This window comes from Sceloporus undulatus, chromosome 5, assembly GCF_019175285.1.
Source record: "Sceloporus undulatus isolate JIND9_A2432 ecotype Alabama chromosome 5, SceUnd_v1.1, whole genome shotgun sequence".
Lineage (NCBI taxonomy): Eukaryota > Metazoa > Chordata > Lepidosauria > Squamata > Phrynosomatidae > Sceloporus > Sceloporus undulatus.
Genome location: NC_056526.1, coordinates 75385999 through 75399709, shown reverse-complemented (window position 1 = coordinate 75399709; position 13711 = coordinate 75385999). Strand labels below are relative to the sequence as shown.

Below are 13711 nucleotides of genomic sequence, written 5' to 3'. Positions count from 1 at the left end.
GTAGTTTGTTTAGGTATCAGAGCTTTGCTCTGGTGCCAAAGCAAATTTATAATTGCAAGAATACCATAGCACTGAGCTGTGGCAGTTAAAGTGGTGTCAAACTGGATTGTTTCTGCAGTGTGGATGCAGCCAAAGAGGGGAAAAAACTCAATGGAATAGTATCAACTTCCAACATTTCATAAAATTTTTCCATTCAGTAGTTCAGGAATGGCTCTTGCACTTCTCTTTCCTAAATTGTCCTGGTAATGAAGTAAATCTCATGCCGGTAAGACCTCCTCTATTACCAGAACATCTCCAACACAATATGAGGCTTCTGCCACGATACTGGAAGGAGACATGCCAAGTGCTTTGAAGTTGGAAGAAACTTTACGAAAACATGACTCTAGATGTATGAAAGCTATCTGCCAAACACGAGCCCCATTCAAGTGAATGGGGCTCAAGCATACGTGGAATTCGCTTTACGTGAGGGGTCTAGAACGGATCCCCTGCTTAAGGCAAGGGTCCACTGTATTAAGGATCTCCAGTTTTGGGCAGACTCAAATGGGATTAAATGGTCTTTCAGATAACCTGGTCCCAAGTAATTTAGGACACAACAATGCAACATTATCAGCTTGATTTGACCTCAAAGGCAAAATGGAAGCCAATTCATTTCTTAAAGCACACACCATCATTTTGTACTAGGTGTAGCTTCCAAAAACTTTTCAAACACAGCAGATTACAATAATCTAACTGAGAGATAATTAACTTAATGCAGTTACCAGGCCTGCAGGTAAATGAACAAGTCCTTCTCGATCATAAATTAAGGTAGGAACATCACTATGGCAAGATCTGCCTTCCCTAGGAAATGGTGCACCAGATGCACCAACCAGTGGGCAAAGTCAAATCTGGCTACAGTGGCTACATGGCCTTGTAAGGCCAATGTGAGGTTCAAAAACATTCATAAACAATGAATTTTATCTTTACGGGGAGTACAACCCCTTCGAGAACAGGCTGTAACCTCAACCTTAGGTTAGCTTTCCCACTGATCAACTTATGTTCCATCTTGTTTAGACTGAGCCTCAATTTATTTACTCACATCCAATAATTCACTGCATCCAAACAACAGTTCAGTGCTTCCACAACCTCTTAGGCATCAGTTGTAAAGGACAGATAACTTTGGGTATCAACATACTATTGACACCTGACCCACAAACTTTGGATGACCTCCTCCAGCAGCTTCATACATGTTGAAAAGCATAAGGGATAGTACTGAGTCCTGAATAACAATCTCTCAGCACCATCTTCTGGGAACAGTCAACCAAGGAAGAGTTCAAAACAGTGTCCCCAAGTCTCATATCAAATAGCCCAAAAGGATACTGTGGAATCAACGTGGCCCATCCACTTCTTCTGTAAATCATCCAGCAAGACAACCAACTCATGTTTGGGTAAAAAAAAAATAACATTAAAAATCAAGTGACATTGTTTATAACAAGGAACTTTACAAAACATGCTAAGGATCCCCAGAGTTGCATAATTGCTTTGGAAGTATCAGAGAAAATATCATGAAGTAATAAGGACTTTGCCTACCTGAGTAATGACTGGAGGAGGGCAGATTTCAGTAGAATTTAAACACTGGTTTTTATAAACACAGCTATTTCCATCATTACACCAGACACATTCATATTTAGAATCAGCCGCAAGACACAAGCTGCAATCATCCCGACCATAGGAGCAGCTGTATAATGTCACTATAAAAAATTACAAACCATATACGTTTGTCTCAGTTACTATTCCATAATCCAAAACAACTCAAAGCCTAAATAAAGTATGGTATGTCCTCATTGAATGATGTCTGTATGACTAAGAGACAATCACAATTTCCTGTTCTCAATAGATCAATAGCACAGACCCATTTATAACTGCATATGCTGAGGTTTTGCAGCCACCTGGTGTGAAAGCAAGCAAGGCTCTAAATGGAGTCAGATGTCCCAAGTATTAGAACTTTCACATTTGTCAAAGCCAACTTTGACTGTTAGGAATATAGTCTTAGGAGTTTATTACACTAGCGAGATCCTGTGGGAAAACGGGATTTAAACGAGAATTAAATTAAATTAAAATTTAAACAGAACCTGCAAATTTGGAAAGTTTATCACACCAAATTGCTGCTAAAGTGAAATGACACAAAGTTAAAGTGAAGTTAAAGCGGAGAAAAATGCCACCTTTTTACTTTTGGCATTTTTTGAAAGTAAAAAGCTGCCATTTTCCCCTGGTTTAACTTTGCGTTATTTTACATTAACAGCTACGTCGTGTGATCAACTTTGGACATTTCTGGGTTATCTCTAATTTAACACTCGTTTAAATCCCATTTTCCCACAGGATCTCGCTGTGTGATAAATTCCATAATGGTGGCAACACAAGAAGCGACAAAGATAAGCAAAGCAAAATAAAAAGAACAGGAACAAAATACTGGAGTTCAGAGTTTCTTTTTAGAGGATTGAGTGGACTGGTTATGTTCAGACAGATTAACTATCACATCTGAGGGTGGGAAGGAGCTTCCTCCAGACCAAACTGAATGCAGAGAATAATGTATAATTTGCATTATTGTTGCTTTATTAAATTATTATAGCATTGTTGACACTTTTGGTCCCATTAGGAAAAAAGCAGGACACAAATCAAATGTTTTCTTTTCACTTGTAGAACAGGGGATGCTTGTTGAATTTATGACAGATGTTTGCTTTAGAGCAGGGGCTGGCAGCTCCTGCAAGTCCAGCAGGCCTATACCTCTGAAACCCATAGAGGGGCAACATGCCACTGCCAGTAACACTGTCTATTTCCTGTCAAAACTTGGTAATGCAGAGGCAAAGGGGTAACATTTTCTCTTTAAAAACAAAACAAAATGAAATCCCCTTTAAGCAAAGTACACACATCCTTATTTACAAGAAGATTAGCTCTTCCAGAAGGCTAATTTCCTTGCTTTTTTTTTTTTTTTTTTTTTTTTTACAGAAGGCCATTTTAAAAAGCAAATGCCACTTTTGGCACAGAATATTTTAGCATTTGGATGTAGGCCACTGAGCAGAATTGTTAATTAAATATGGCAGAGTCAGTTCAGATGTTTTTCTAAGCAGGATGTTTGTATGCTGATGGAGGAGAGCTGTAGCTCTGCTGGGTGTAGAGGCTTGTGATTACCTCTTTCACCTCTAGAGAGTATAGTGAAGATAAGAACAGAAGGAGAGTTAATTATTCTAATATTTAAAAAAACAAACAAGAAATCATAAAACTAAATTCACAATTCAGGTGGTGTACCACAGTCAGGACTTCCCTTCATACATTCTCATATACACCAATATACTACAAACCATTTCTCCCCCCTTTACATTTAACTCTAAGGTCATCCAAAGCATCCCGAAGCATGCACCAAAGGTTGACAGATGAGGTCAGAGTCCAAGGATGGGAGGGCACTGCAGAGCACTCAAATCCTGATGAGGAATGCCCTGTCACATCGGGTTATCATGAGCATGAATCAGAAAGAAAGACAGAGTGTTTCCTCGGCCCATAACAATTTTTAATCTGTTGAGGGGGTAAAGTTAACTGAAGTTGAATTTGTGGAATGTGAAAGCTTCTTGCAATAAAGAGGTATTCATCACATCCCAGAGGGGCATTCCTGAACATATGGAGTAAATCCAAGATGCTGGAAAATTGGGAATGTGTATCAAGCACAACACACTTTTACTGGCAAGTCCATTTCTGGGGAAAAGACAGGGTATATTAAAAAGTCAATAATAATAATGAGTAGATAGATTATCATTCCAATAGAACACCTATACAGGACAACCCCTGGAGTTTCAATTCTTGGGCTCCTATCATTCCACTTGCCCTTTTACGGTCAACCTCCCTCCCTGGATCTGGTGTTTGGGCTTTAAAATGACATATTTACTGGACAAGAGGCTGTTGTGATCAGTGGGCACAGTGCGGTGAAGTGTGACCAGTCTTCCTTCTTATTAAATTAAAACATCAGAGATGTAGAAAATAAAAACAGTAAAGGTTTACTGTATATCATATAAAAACAGATATCTAGCCTTGTGATGTTTCCACATAGCGCACCTCAGTTTCAAAAGAAGTAACATTTCTCCCTGAACTCTCTCCATATACTCAGTTCCCCAAACCCTGATCCAGATCTCCTAACTGGACTGCTCTCTATTTCTGACTGGCCATAAGTTATATCCTTTCATTATATTTCCCCCCACATATTATAGCTTCTGAGGTTGAATCTGCACTACAGAAATAATGCAATTTGACATCGCTTTAAGTTATGTATAGCTCAATGCTATGGAATTCTGGAATTTGTAGTTTTGTGAGAGATTCAGCTTTCTCTGTCAGAGAGCTCTGGGGCCCCAACAAACTACAAATCCTAGGAATCCACACGATGGAGCCATGAAAGTTAACGTGGCATCAAATTGGATTATTTCTGCAGTTTAGATTCAGCCTCAGTTATATCCTTTCTCAGAAATTGCTCTGGACCCCATGATTCCACAAATTGTGATTGGCTGGCTCTATCCAGGCTTGCCCTACTTCTTTCTAGTGCCACCATCTTAACTGGAAGCAAGTATTACTAATGTTGCACAAAAAACTTTTAGTCCGAAATAAGTGCTACAGAAAAGGTGAATTGAGGGTGGGGATATAGAGATGCTCTGTTGTGGCTTAGTAAAATTGCTTAGTAAAGTTAGCAAATCTACTGTAAACCCCAATTGCTGGCAAGGGGTGGTAGTGACAGTGCTCAGGATGTGTATATTTTCAGAATAACTCACAAGAACAGTAAGTTATAATGCATCCCTGTGTTCTGAAGCCAGTCGCATTAGAAAAAAGTATAATCATAGTCAGCATCCCATTATATTTTTTCAAAAGAAGATAGTCTGGTTAGATTGACAAAGGTTTGTTTTTACTGAGAATGGGAAATGTGGATTTTGTTTTCTTTTTGTTTTGCTTGGAGGGCATGGTCCACCAGCCACATCCCTAGAACATTCAAATCTATTCAAGGTGATATGGTTGTGCACATAGTGCTGAACAAGACCTCTGATGGTTTTTTCTCTCTCCTGTGCTCAGTGACTGGCACAATATAGTATTAAATGAGCTTGACTAACAGGTTATGTTGAGTCTAAATGGCTGGCATCATAGGGGTGGAAGCAGAATAAAATACTTGTCTGCTGAAAAAGCAAGGAACAGCAAATAACAGAGAGCCTAACAATCACTGAAGCAATTGTAACGGAATTACTGATTTCACCTGGTAGAAAACTTTGAAAAGGTGTAGAGAAGGAAAAATAAATACTCCCCTTCTTCCTGATTATCAGGAAGGATCAGAAATAGCTAGCCTTTCTTTACATTTATACAAATAGGATTTTGAAATTAAGAGATGTAGAGTACTTGAAATTTATTTTAAACAACACATTAAGTAAAGAGGTCATCTGCTTAAATGTCTTTGCCTGCTTCTGAGGGCAAGAGACTGTGACCTGTTCAAGGTCAACCAATGGATTTCCATGGCCGAATGGGGCTTCAAACCATGGTCTCAATAGTCCTAAGTCCAACGCTCTAACCACTACACCATGCTGGCTCTCACAGTAGTAAATAGTTTTTTAAAAATAAGGACTTAAATCCAATTGTTATTCCTGACTAGAATAAATTAATACATCAGTGGAATCTAGATAAATGTTAATTTTCTACGTTCTCATTAATCCAACATGTCTACTCTAATTGGCACAAGTAATTATACTTATATAGTCCATGACAAATCCATTAAAATTTTCATCATTCTAATAAAAGGTTTTTAACCAAAAGATCATTCTAAAGGTTTCTTAGCTTAGTAAACTTCAGGTTTAAAGTTGGAGGCATAATTGATATATAAAAACTTCCTACCAAAGAGTGAGAGCTTGAAATTACATAATTTTTTTAAAAAAATTTAAATTTAAAAAAAGAAAAGAAAAAGAAATTATATAAGGTTAACTGAGGCCGGATACAGACCGCCCATTTGGGGAGAGCTGCAGCCGCCCCTTTGCACCACGTATTGGGGCCAGGGTGGCCACAACGGCAGCCCAGAGGCTCCAATCCGGTGCTTTTCAGGACCAGGGATCAGCGGCAAAATGCCGCTCCTCCCTGGTCCCGAAAAGGGGTGTCCTTGGGGCTTCATGCCCCAGGACACCCCGGGAGCCGCAGCCAGAGGAGAAAGGGGACACTTGGCCCGTTTCTCCCTGGTGCCGTTCCCGCAGCAATCTAGTTGCTGCGGGAACGAGGCGCCCTCCAGGAAGAAGCTCTGTTTTGGAGCTCCTTCCGGTGCTGCTGTTAGGCCGCCACAAGCGGCCTGATGCGGCGCAAGCACATCATGCTTGCACCGTTTGGATGCGGCATGACCATCATGTCAAAATGGCGACGCCCATCTGTACAAGGCGCTGTCATTTTGACATACGGAATACGTGTTAGGGGTGCAGGGCGTCTTTAAAGGATGCCCCGAGGCAACCCTAGCACGTATCCAGGCCGGCGCAAAGCACCGGTCTGGAAAGCGCCTGAATTCCCATAATGGATTGAAGTCTACTTTTTTCATTTATTTTTTTTCAGCAAGTTCAATTCTATCTCTTGCCTCTGTAACAGGCATGGCAAACACAGGGTGTTTTCTAAGGCTGATGGGAGTTGCATTCCAACATCATCTTAAATGTAAAGGTAAAGGTAGTCCCTTGACATGAATGTCTAGTTGTAACTAACTGTAGGGGGTAGTGCTCATCTCTGTTATTTGAAGACTGCTCTGGTGGTCATGTGGCCAGCATGACTGCACTGAATGCTGTTACCTCCCCAGTGAGAAACTGTACCTATCTACTTGCATTGTATGCTTTCGAACTTCTAGGTTGGCAGAAGCTGAGACTAGTGAAGGGAGCTCCCATCATGCAGCAGTTGGACCTCAAACTGCCAACCTTCTGATTTTCCGATCGTCAGAATTGGCATCTTAACCATCGCCTTATGGGGCTACATACTGTACCTTCCACTGCTATATATTATAGGAGTATTAAACTACATGCTTAAAGATATAGTTACCACCTGTGTCTTTTTCCTCTTACCGAGATTTGGACCCTTGCAACATGATCAGAGAGATTGTAACCCTTTGGTTACAGTACATTCTCCTCCCAAGCCTGGTGCCTCCAATTTGCAGTGCAAGAAAAATGGTGATGAATAAATATGCATCCTTTATCTGTGGGTATTATCAAATTGGAACCACAGCAATGAGAAAAGGTTTGAGGCTTTCTCCTAGAAGGATCCCAGTATGCACAATTTTGAGTGAAGATTTTAAAAAGCTACAACTCATTTGGTTGAGTAAGGTGCTGAAAGTGTAGAACAGATACACACTTCAAAAAAATTAATTTCATCCTCAGTTTTGCCTTGCTGTTACTTGTGCACAAACAACTGCAAGACAAAACTGAGAATACAAAAATTAAAAAATGCTATCTGTTCTATCATGTTCCACAGATATTTTCTTTATCTTCCTCTCTGTTACAATTCTTTAGATATTTAAATGGCAACCCTTAGTCTTCTCTTCTCCAGGCTCCCTCAAGCTTTCCTCAAATGTTTTGTTCTCCATATGTGTTATTATTCTTGCTGTCCTTCTTTGAACCTGCTCCAACCTGTCTATATCCTTCTTAAAATGAAGTGCAGTACTCCAGATGAGGAGCATGCAGAATATAGTAGAACTACTGCTTCCCTTGAGTATGGTGTATTGCATATGGGCAGTGGTTATTGTATCTATGGAGGAGAGTGGGCACATGCTTTTAATAGACATGGTTTTAAGTGCTTTGATTTCACCCTAGGAATAAAGATTTGCACATATTGTTATCTTAACTGAGCACTGAAATGCCATTGATCTGATGTATGAAACAAGCTGATTAAATTCTGAATCCTGAATTTTATGGGTCTAACAGCAAGACCTTCATCTGACCAACTGATATTTTCCACCGGTGTGTGCAGGAATGGGAATGATTCTATATCTACAGGTCAGAATCTGAACTGTCTCCAAATTAAATCCACAATTACTGAAGGCTCTGACCGCTGCACACAATACAAAGACAGAGCTCAAAGAGTTAATAAGTTTCATTACTGATCAGCTCATTAAGTATACCAGCAGTAAGCCAGCTATTAGATTCAATTCCTATCCATCATTTTTAGATACTAGCTGTGAACCCACTGATAAAACAGGACAAAGGATAAAAGGAATGTATTGGATTCCACCGTGTTCAGAGTCTCCAGTGGCTATAAAAAGGCATTAAATGCCAACATTACCCGACATTCTCTAAATGTGTCATAGGAAGAAAAGATTCATTTATATAAAGAAATTCAATAACTGAAAACCTTCTATACAGTAACTATTGGAGCAACCCAGTAACTAATGTCATAGCACGATGGGTATATATTCAGCTATTCTAAAAGCTTGAAAGTTGTAAATTAAAAAAAAATCAGTAAAAGAAAATCTGGAAACCATTAGTATCAAAAAATTAACAAAGTATAAAAAAAACCCCCTCCTAGTTCTGTTCTCTTTCTGTTTTATTCCTGACTTGTTAAAATCAGCTGTGCTCTGCTGTCTCCAATAAACTTATAAAAATTATGAACCTATAAATCAATTAGATTTAAAATTATATATAGCTTTCTTTGAAATATAATAAAAAATCACTGACTTGTTAAGCTAGAAAGGATCAGAAGATCATCTAGTCTAGACAGATACACTGTAGTAATTTTTTTTTGTACTTATGTCAAATTGGATTGCTTTTTCTTTGGAGGAAAATGGACAAAGCAGAAGGTTGCCATTACGCCACATAATGGTACAGCACTCCACATTATTTACTGGAAACAATGTATCAGATACATATTAGAATTTCACTTAATTATGTGGTGATATTCCATCACTGGTTTACAATAATCCCATATAAAAAGATAATATATGTTGTTTGGATGGAAGAGGTATTAGTATTGCAAAGATAAAGGGTTATGTTCTTAAAAGTAATTTTGATTTGCAACATCCAATAGAAAGTAAATTCATGGAATATAACTATTTATAGATTGATTTGCAGCTATATGAGACTTATCAGTGTAGGTACATTAGTTATAAGTGTCACTGAGTCATAGTAATAAACAAAAGGATTGCTAAAAAGCATTTGGAAGGTCACGCCTGGCTTCAGTCTAGCACAGTTACTCATTCTAGATGGACCACTCTGCCTGCCAGGAAAAAAAAAAGTTCACATTGGACCTGTGCCTGGACAAAAATACTTGCAAGATGGGGACCTAATATGAAACAGCCTCAAGATATCTGATCTAAAGCAGAGGTGGCAGCAGCATCATAGAAGAATAAGTCTTGGCTGACTCTATGTGGAATGACAGCAGCTGAAGCTAGGAAAATAAGCTGGCCTTTTTCATTAGTATACTTGACTGTAGCATTTGATTAATACTTCTTGGTGGTTCCCAAATCTGTCATGCCTGAAAAGGTACATCAGTATGTATCAGAAGTTGGAAAGAGTTAGATGCTTCTATCATAAAATTGTAGGATTGATTGCTGCAAAAATGGTATCTTCCAAACCCCAAAGCAAACAAATGTCAAGACGCTGTTCAGTCAAAACACTGCTGTTTGACAGAATATTAAAACTGTTACTCATTGCTTTTGATACCGTATTTTCCAGTGTATAAAACGACCCCCAACTTTTACAGTTAAAATATAGAGTTTGGGATATACTCCTTGTATAAGACTACCCCTCTTCCAATGCACACCAAATAAAAATTAAAAAAAACATCAGATTTGATTTCAATATGTTAATTTTAATTCATACGCTTATGATACGCAGGTACTTAGCAGGAAAACCTGTTGTATACAAAGCCTGCTTGGATTGGTCAGCTCTCCTTGCCTGCCCAGCCCTTCCTGTCTCCAAGATTTTCTTCTACCGTACTTGTACAGCACTGCCCTTGCTGCTTTCATACTGTCACCACATATGGAGGGTATGCGGCGGTGAATGTTTTTGAGCTCCCCCCACCATATGTGGCGACCACAGATTTTTCCAGTCCAGCTCAGATGTTTCAGCCCTATAAGACGACACCCGGCGTATAAGACGGACCCCGACTTTTGAGAAAATTTTCCTGGGTTAAAAAGTAGTCATATACGCCAGAAAATACAGTAATTATTATGTCACCTTTAAAAACAATGTACAATGAAATCCAAAATCTGCAAAACAATGATACCACTATTTGGTGCAAAAAAGGTATCACTCTTTTGTGGATTTTGTTATTTTTCTGCATGGCATAACACCGCTACATCTGAGTATGTTTCCTTAAAAAACAACACAATAAAAACTATAAAGAGACAATGGAATTGGAGGTACAAATCAAAGATTCTGATGGAATAAATAATTGTACAGTACCTTTAATTTCCCTTTCATTTTGTATATGTCATACTCACCAATCAGTTTGCTGTCAATCTTGACTTTATTGATTTTAATGAATAAACTAAGTGGTACAGTTTCATTTGCAGCACTGGAAATCTGAAGAGTGGGAGGAAAAGACACTTACCTCAATCAGAAATGATTAGATCTATTAATCTATTTGTCCCAAACCAAGCAGTGTACTACTGCTATAGTAAAACTCTTATTTATGTGGTTTCACAAAAAATATTTACCAATACTTATAATACACAACTGAGGCATATTCACAGCCATATTATTTTAATACCTTTGAAAATAGGAATTGTTGTTTAAGAAAGAGTTATAATAAAATGACTGTACCCAAAAATGTTCAAAATGCTGTGTTACAATCAGAAACACAAACTGGAGCTGGTGTATTTAGTCAAAGATGTTTTTAAAGAAAACTGACAGTGAATGCTTTTTGTTTTGCTATAGAAAACTATTGTTCAAAAATAATTTAAAAAATTAAAAGCAAATTCAGGTGAATACAGACATCTAACACTCTAAAATAATATCTATCACTGCAAATCTACACTAAGAGTTTACTCCTGAAAAAGCTCCCTCTTCACAGAGGAAAAGGGGAAATTTCCTCATCTCTCTTTCTTCCTTATTATGTTGCTGGTTCTGGCAACAGATATTCTCCTGCCTGCCAAAACAAACACGAATGACCAAAATAAATAAATAAATGCTCCAAAGCAAAAAAACCTAGAAGACTATCACCTACACCTACCAGGGAAGGTCAACAATCCAGTTACAGGTTGAGTCTCCCTTATCTGAAATGCCTGGGACCAGGAGTGTTTGGGGTTTTCAGATTTTGGAATATTTACATATACATAATGAAATATCTTAGTGGTGAGACCCATGTTTAAACATGAAATTCATTTATGTTTTGTTTTGCCCTTATATGCTTAACTTGAAGGTAATTTTATACACAATATTTTTAATAATTTTGTGCATGAAACAAAGTTTGTGTACCCTGAACCATCAAAAAGCAAAGGTGTCACTATCTCAGCCACTCATTTTAAAAAAAAATTGGATTTTGAAATTTCAGAAGCGAGAGATTCAACCTGTAATGCTAAGCTTATAATTTTTCATCACATGTTAACCAGTGTCTTGCATTCACAGCAGCATGCACAGAAAAGGAGACATATTTCCCACAAATTAGGCCCAATAATAGCTGATAATTGACAAAGGTTCTGGAGAACAATATCCACATCCCTCCACACATGCTGTGGACAAATATATAAACATGGCCAAAATGTCAGGCCTGATATTAAACGCAGTGATTCCCATGCCAGGGAAATGTACAGTGGAGAACACATTCAACTTTAAAAACAAGACATAACCCATTCCTCTCCAATAAAGCAAAAGAGAAAGCAGTCCTTAAATATACACACACAAATAGAAATACACTCCTAATATTTACCGCTGGGCTTTGAAAGTAGAACGTTCCATCAAGTGCTTTTTCCACTGCAGTCTCAAACAGGTCATTTCCAATTATGAAATGGCTACCCTATGAAAGAGAAATATTTGACTTGTAATCTTTCCTCCACCATGACATGAACAGTAGTTCTGTTGAGTAATATAACTTTCAGCTCTGGAAATAACTAGATCAAATAAAGATCAATACCAACTGCTCTGTGATAATTTCAACAACAAATATCAGGCAAGAGAGTGAGGGCAACTTAGAAAAGCATGTTACAACATTTTCTGATTCCTTGAGAGCATGGCTACTTACACATTGTTAAAAATAGAAAAAAGAATAAGGGGAAGGGGGGAAGAGGAGATTTTTAAATAAAATTTGCATTCATGGCAAAAACCAGACCAGGAGGTGATTATGGTACAGACCATGAACAAAAATAACAAAACCATAACAGAAATCAGACTGAGACTGAAGAAGAAAACAAAAGCAGTCATTATACCAAAATATGATCTCAACAATATTCCAGAAGAATTCATAGATAATGTAGGAAATAGATTTGCGCGATTAAATATAATCAACAGAGAACCTGAAGAATTATGGGCAGAAACAAAGATCACAATCAACGAAGAATGAAATAATACATTAAAAGTGGCCAAAAGGAGAGAGAGAAGAAACAATAAATGATAGGCAAAACATTTCATTTAGTACAAGGGAGAAGGGTGGCAAAAGTAAAGGGAGATAGGAACAAAACCAGATCAATGAATGTAACTGTGCAACATCTATTGCGCAGGGATAAATTACATTATATTATAATGACCAATGGAGAGAAAGGGAAGATAACAAAAAAGGAAGAATGAGAGACCTATTCAAAAAAAAATCTGAGAAATTCAAACCAAAGGCATGAATGCTCTGTGACATGGAAAAGAACATAAAACAAAAACACGAAGAAATAAAAGATGATGGCAGCAATACGCAGAAGAGCTATATGAAAGAGATGAGAAAATGAATGAAACATGGAACAAAAAAACATATGAAGATGAACCCAAATTCTAAAAGGTGAAGTGAAAGATACAATAAGAGAAATAGGAAAAAATAAATCACCAGGAACAGATGAAATCCCCATTGAACTGCTACAATAAGAAGCAACCCTATTGTTAACTAAAATATGCCAACAAATATAGAAAACAAAGAGGAGGCAAACAGATTGAAAATGATCAAAATAGATCCCAATAACAAGAAAGGAGATACAAAAGAATGCAGCAATATAAGACCATAGCATTAATCTCACGCACAAGCAAAATCATGCTCAAAATTTTGCAACACAGAATCCAACCATACATGGAGAGAGAAATTCCAGAGGTGCAAGCAGGATTCAGGAAAGGCAGAGGCACCAGGGATCACACTGCAGACATACAATGGCTAATGGAGATCACCAAAAGAATTCCAGAAAAAAAAAACATATGTGTTTTATCAACTACAACAAAGCATTTGACTATATAGATCATGAAAAGCTTTGGAACACACTGAAAGACATGAGAGTGCCATGAATCTGGAGAAACAGAGTGGTTCCCAGTAGGCAAAGAGATCAAGCAAGACTGCATTCTGTCACCAGACTTGTTCAATTTATACGCCAAAACATTGTAAGAAAAGCATAGCTATAATCATAAGGAAGAGGAATGAAGATAGGAGGAAGGAATATCAACAGGCTAAGGTATGCGGATGATACCATAATAATTGTGGAAGAGATTACAGACTTGGCAAGATTACTAAGGAAGGTTAATAATAATAATAAATAATAAAGAGGAAAGTGCAAACAAAGAATTAACGCTGAACATAAAGA

General features: G+C 37.8%; 1 protein-coding gene across 1 annotated transcript in view; it reads right to left on the bottom strand.

Annotated features, from left to right (window-relative positions):
- Nucleotides 1-13711, bottom strand: part of PLXNB2 (plexin B2) — a 397958-nt gene that overhangs the window by 75786 nt on the left and 308461 nt on the right. Inside the window, exons 13-15 of the mRNA XM_042469905.1 lie at nucleotides 11875-11961; nucleotides 10448-10529; nucleotides 1567-1727 (exon numbers count right to left, since the gene is read on the bottom strand). Of these exons, the coding sequence (XP_042325839.1) occupies nucleotides 1567-1727; nucleotides 10448-10529; nucleotides 11875-11961 (330 nt within the window). The remainder of the gene's footprint in view (nucleotides 1-1566; nucleotides 1728-10447; nucleotides 10530-11874; nucleotides 11962-13711) is intronic.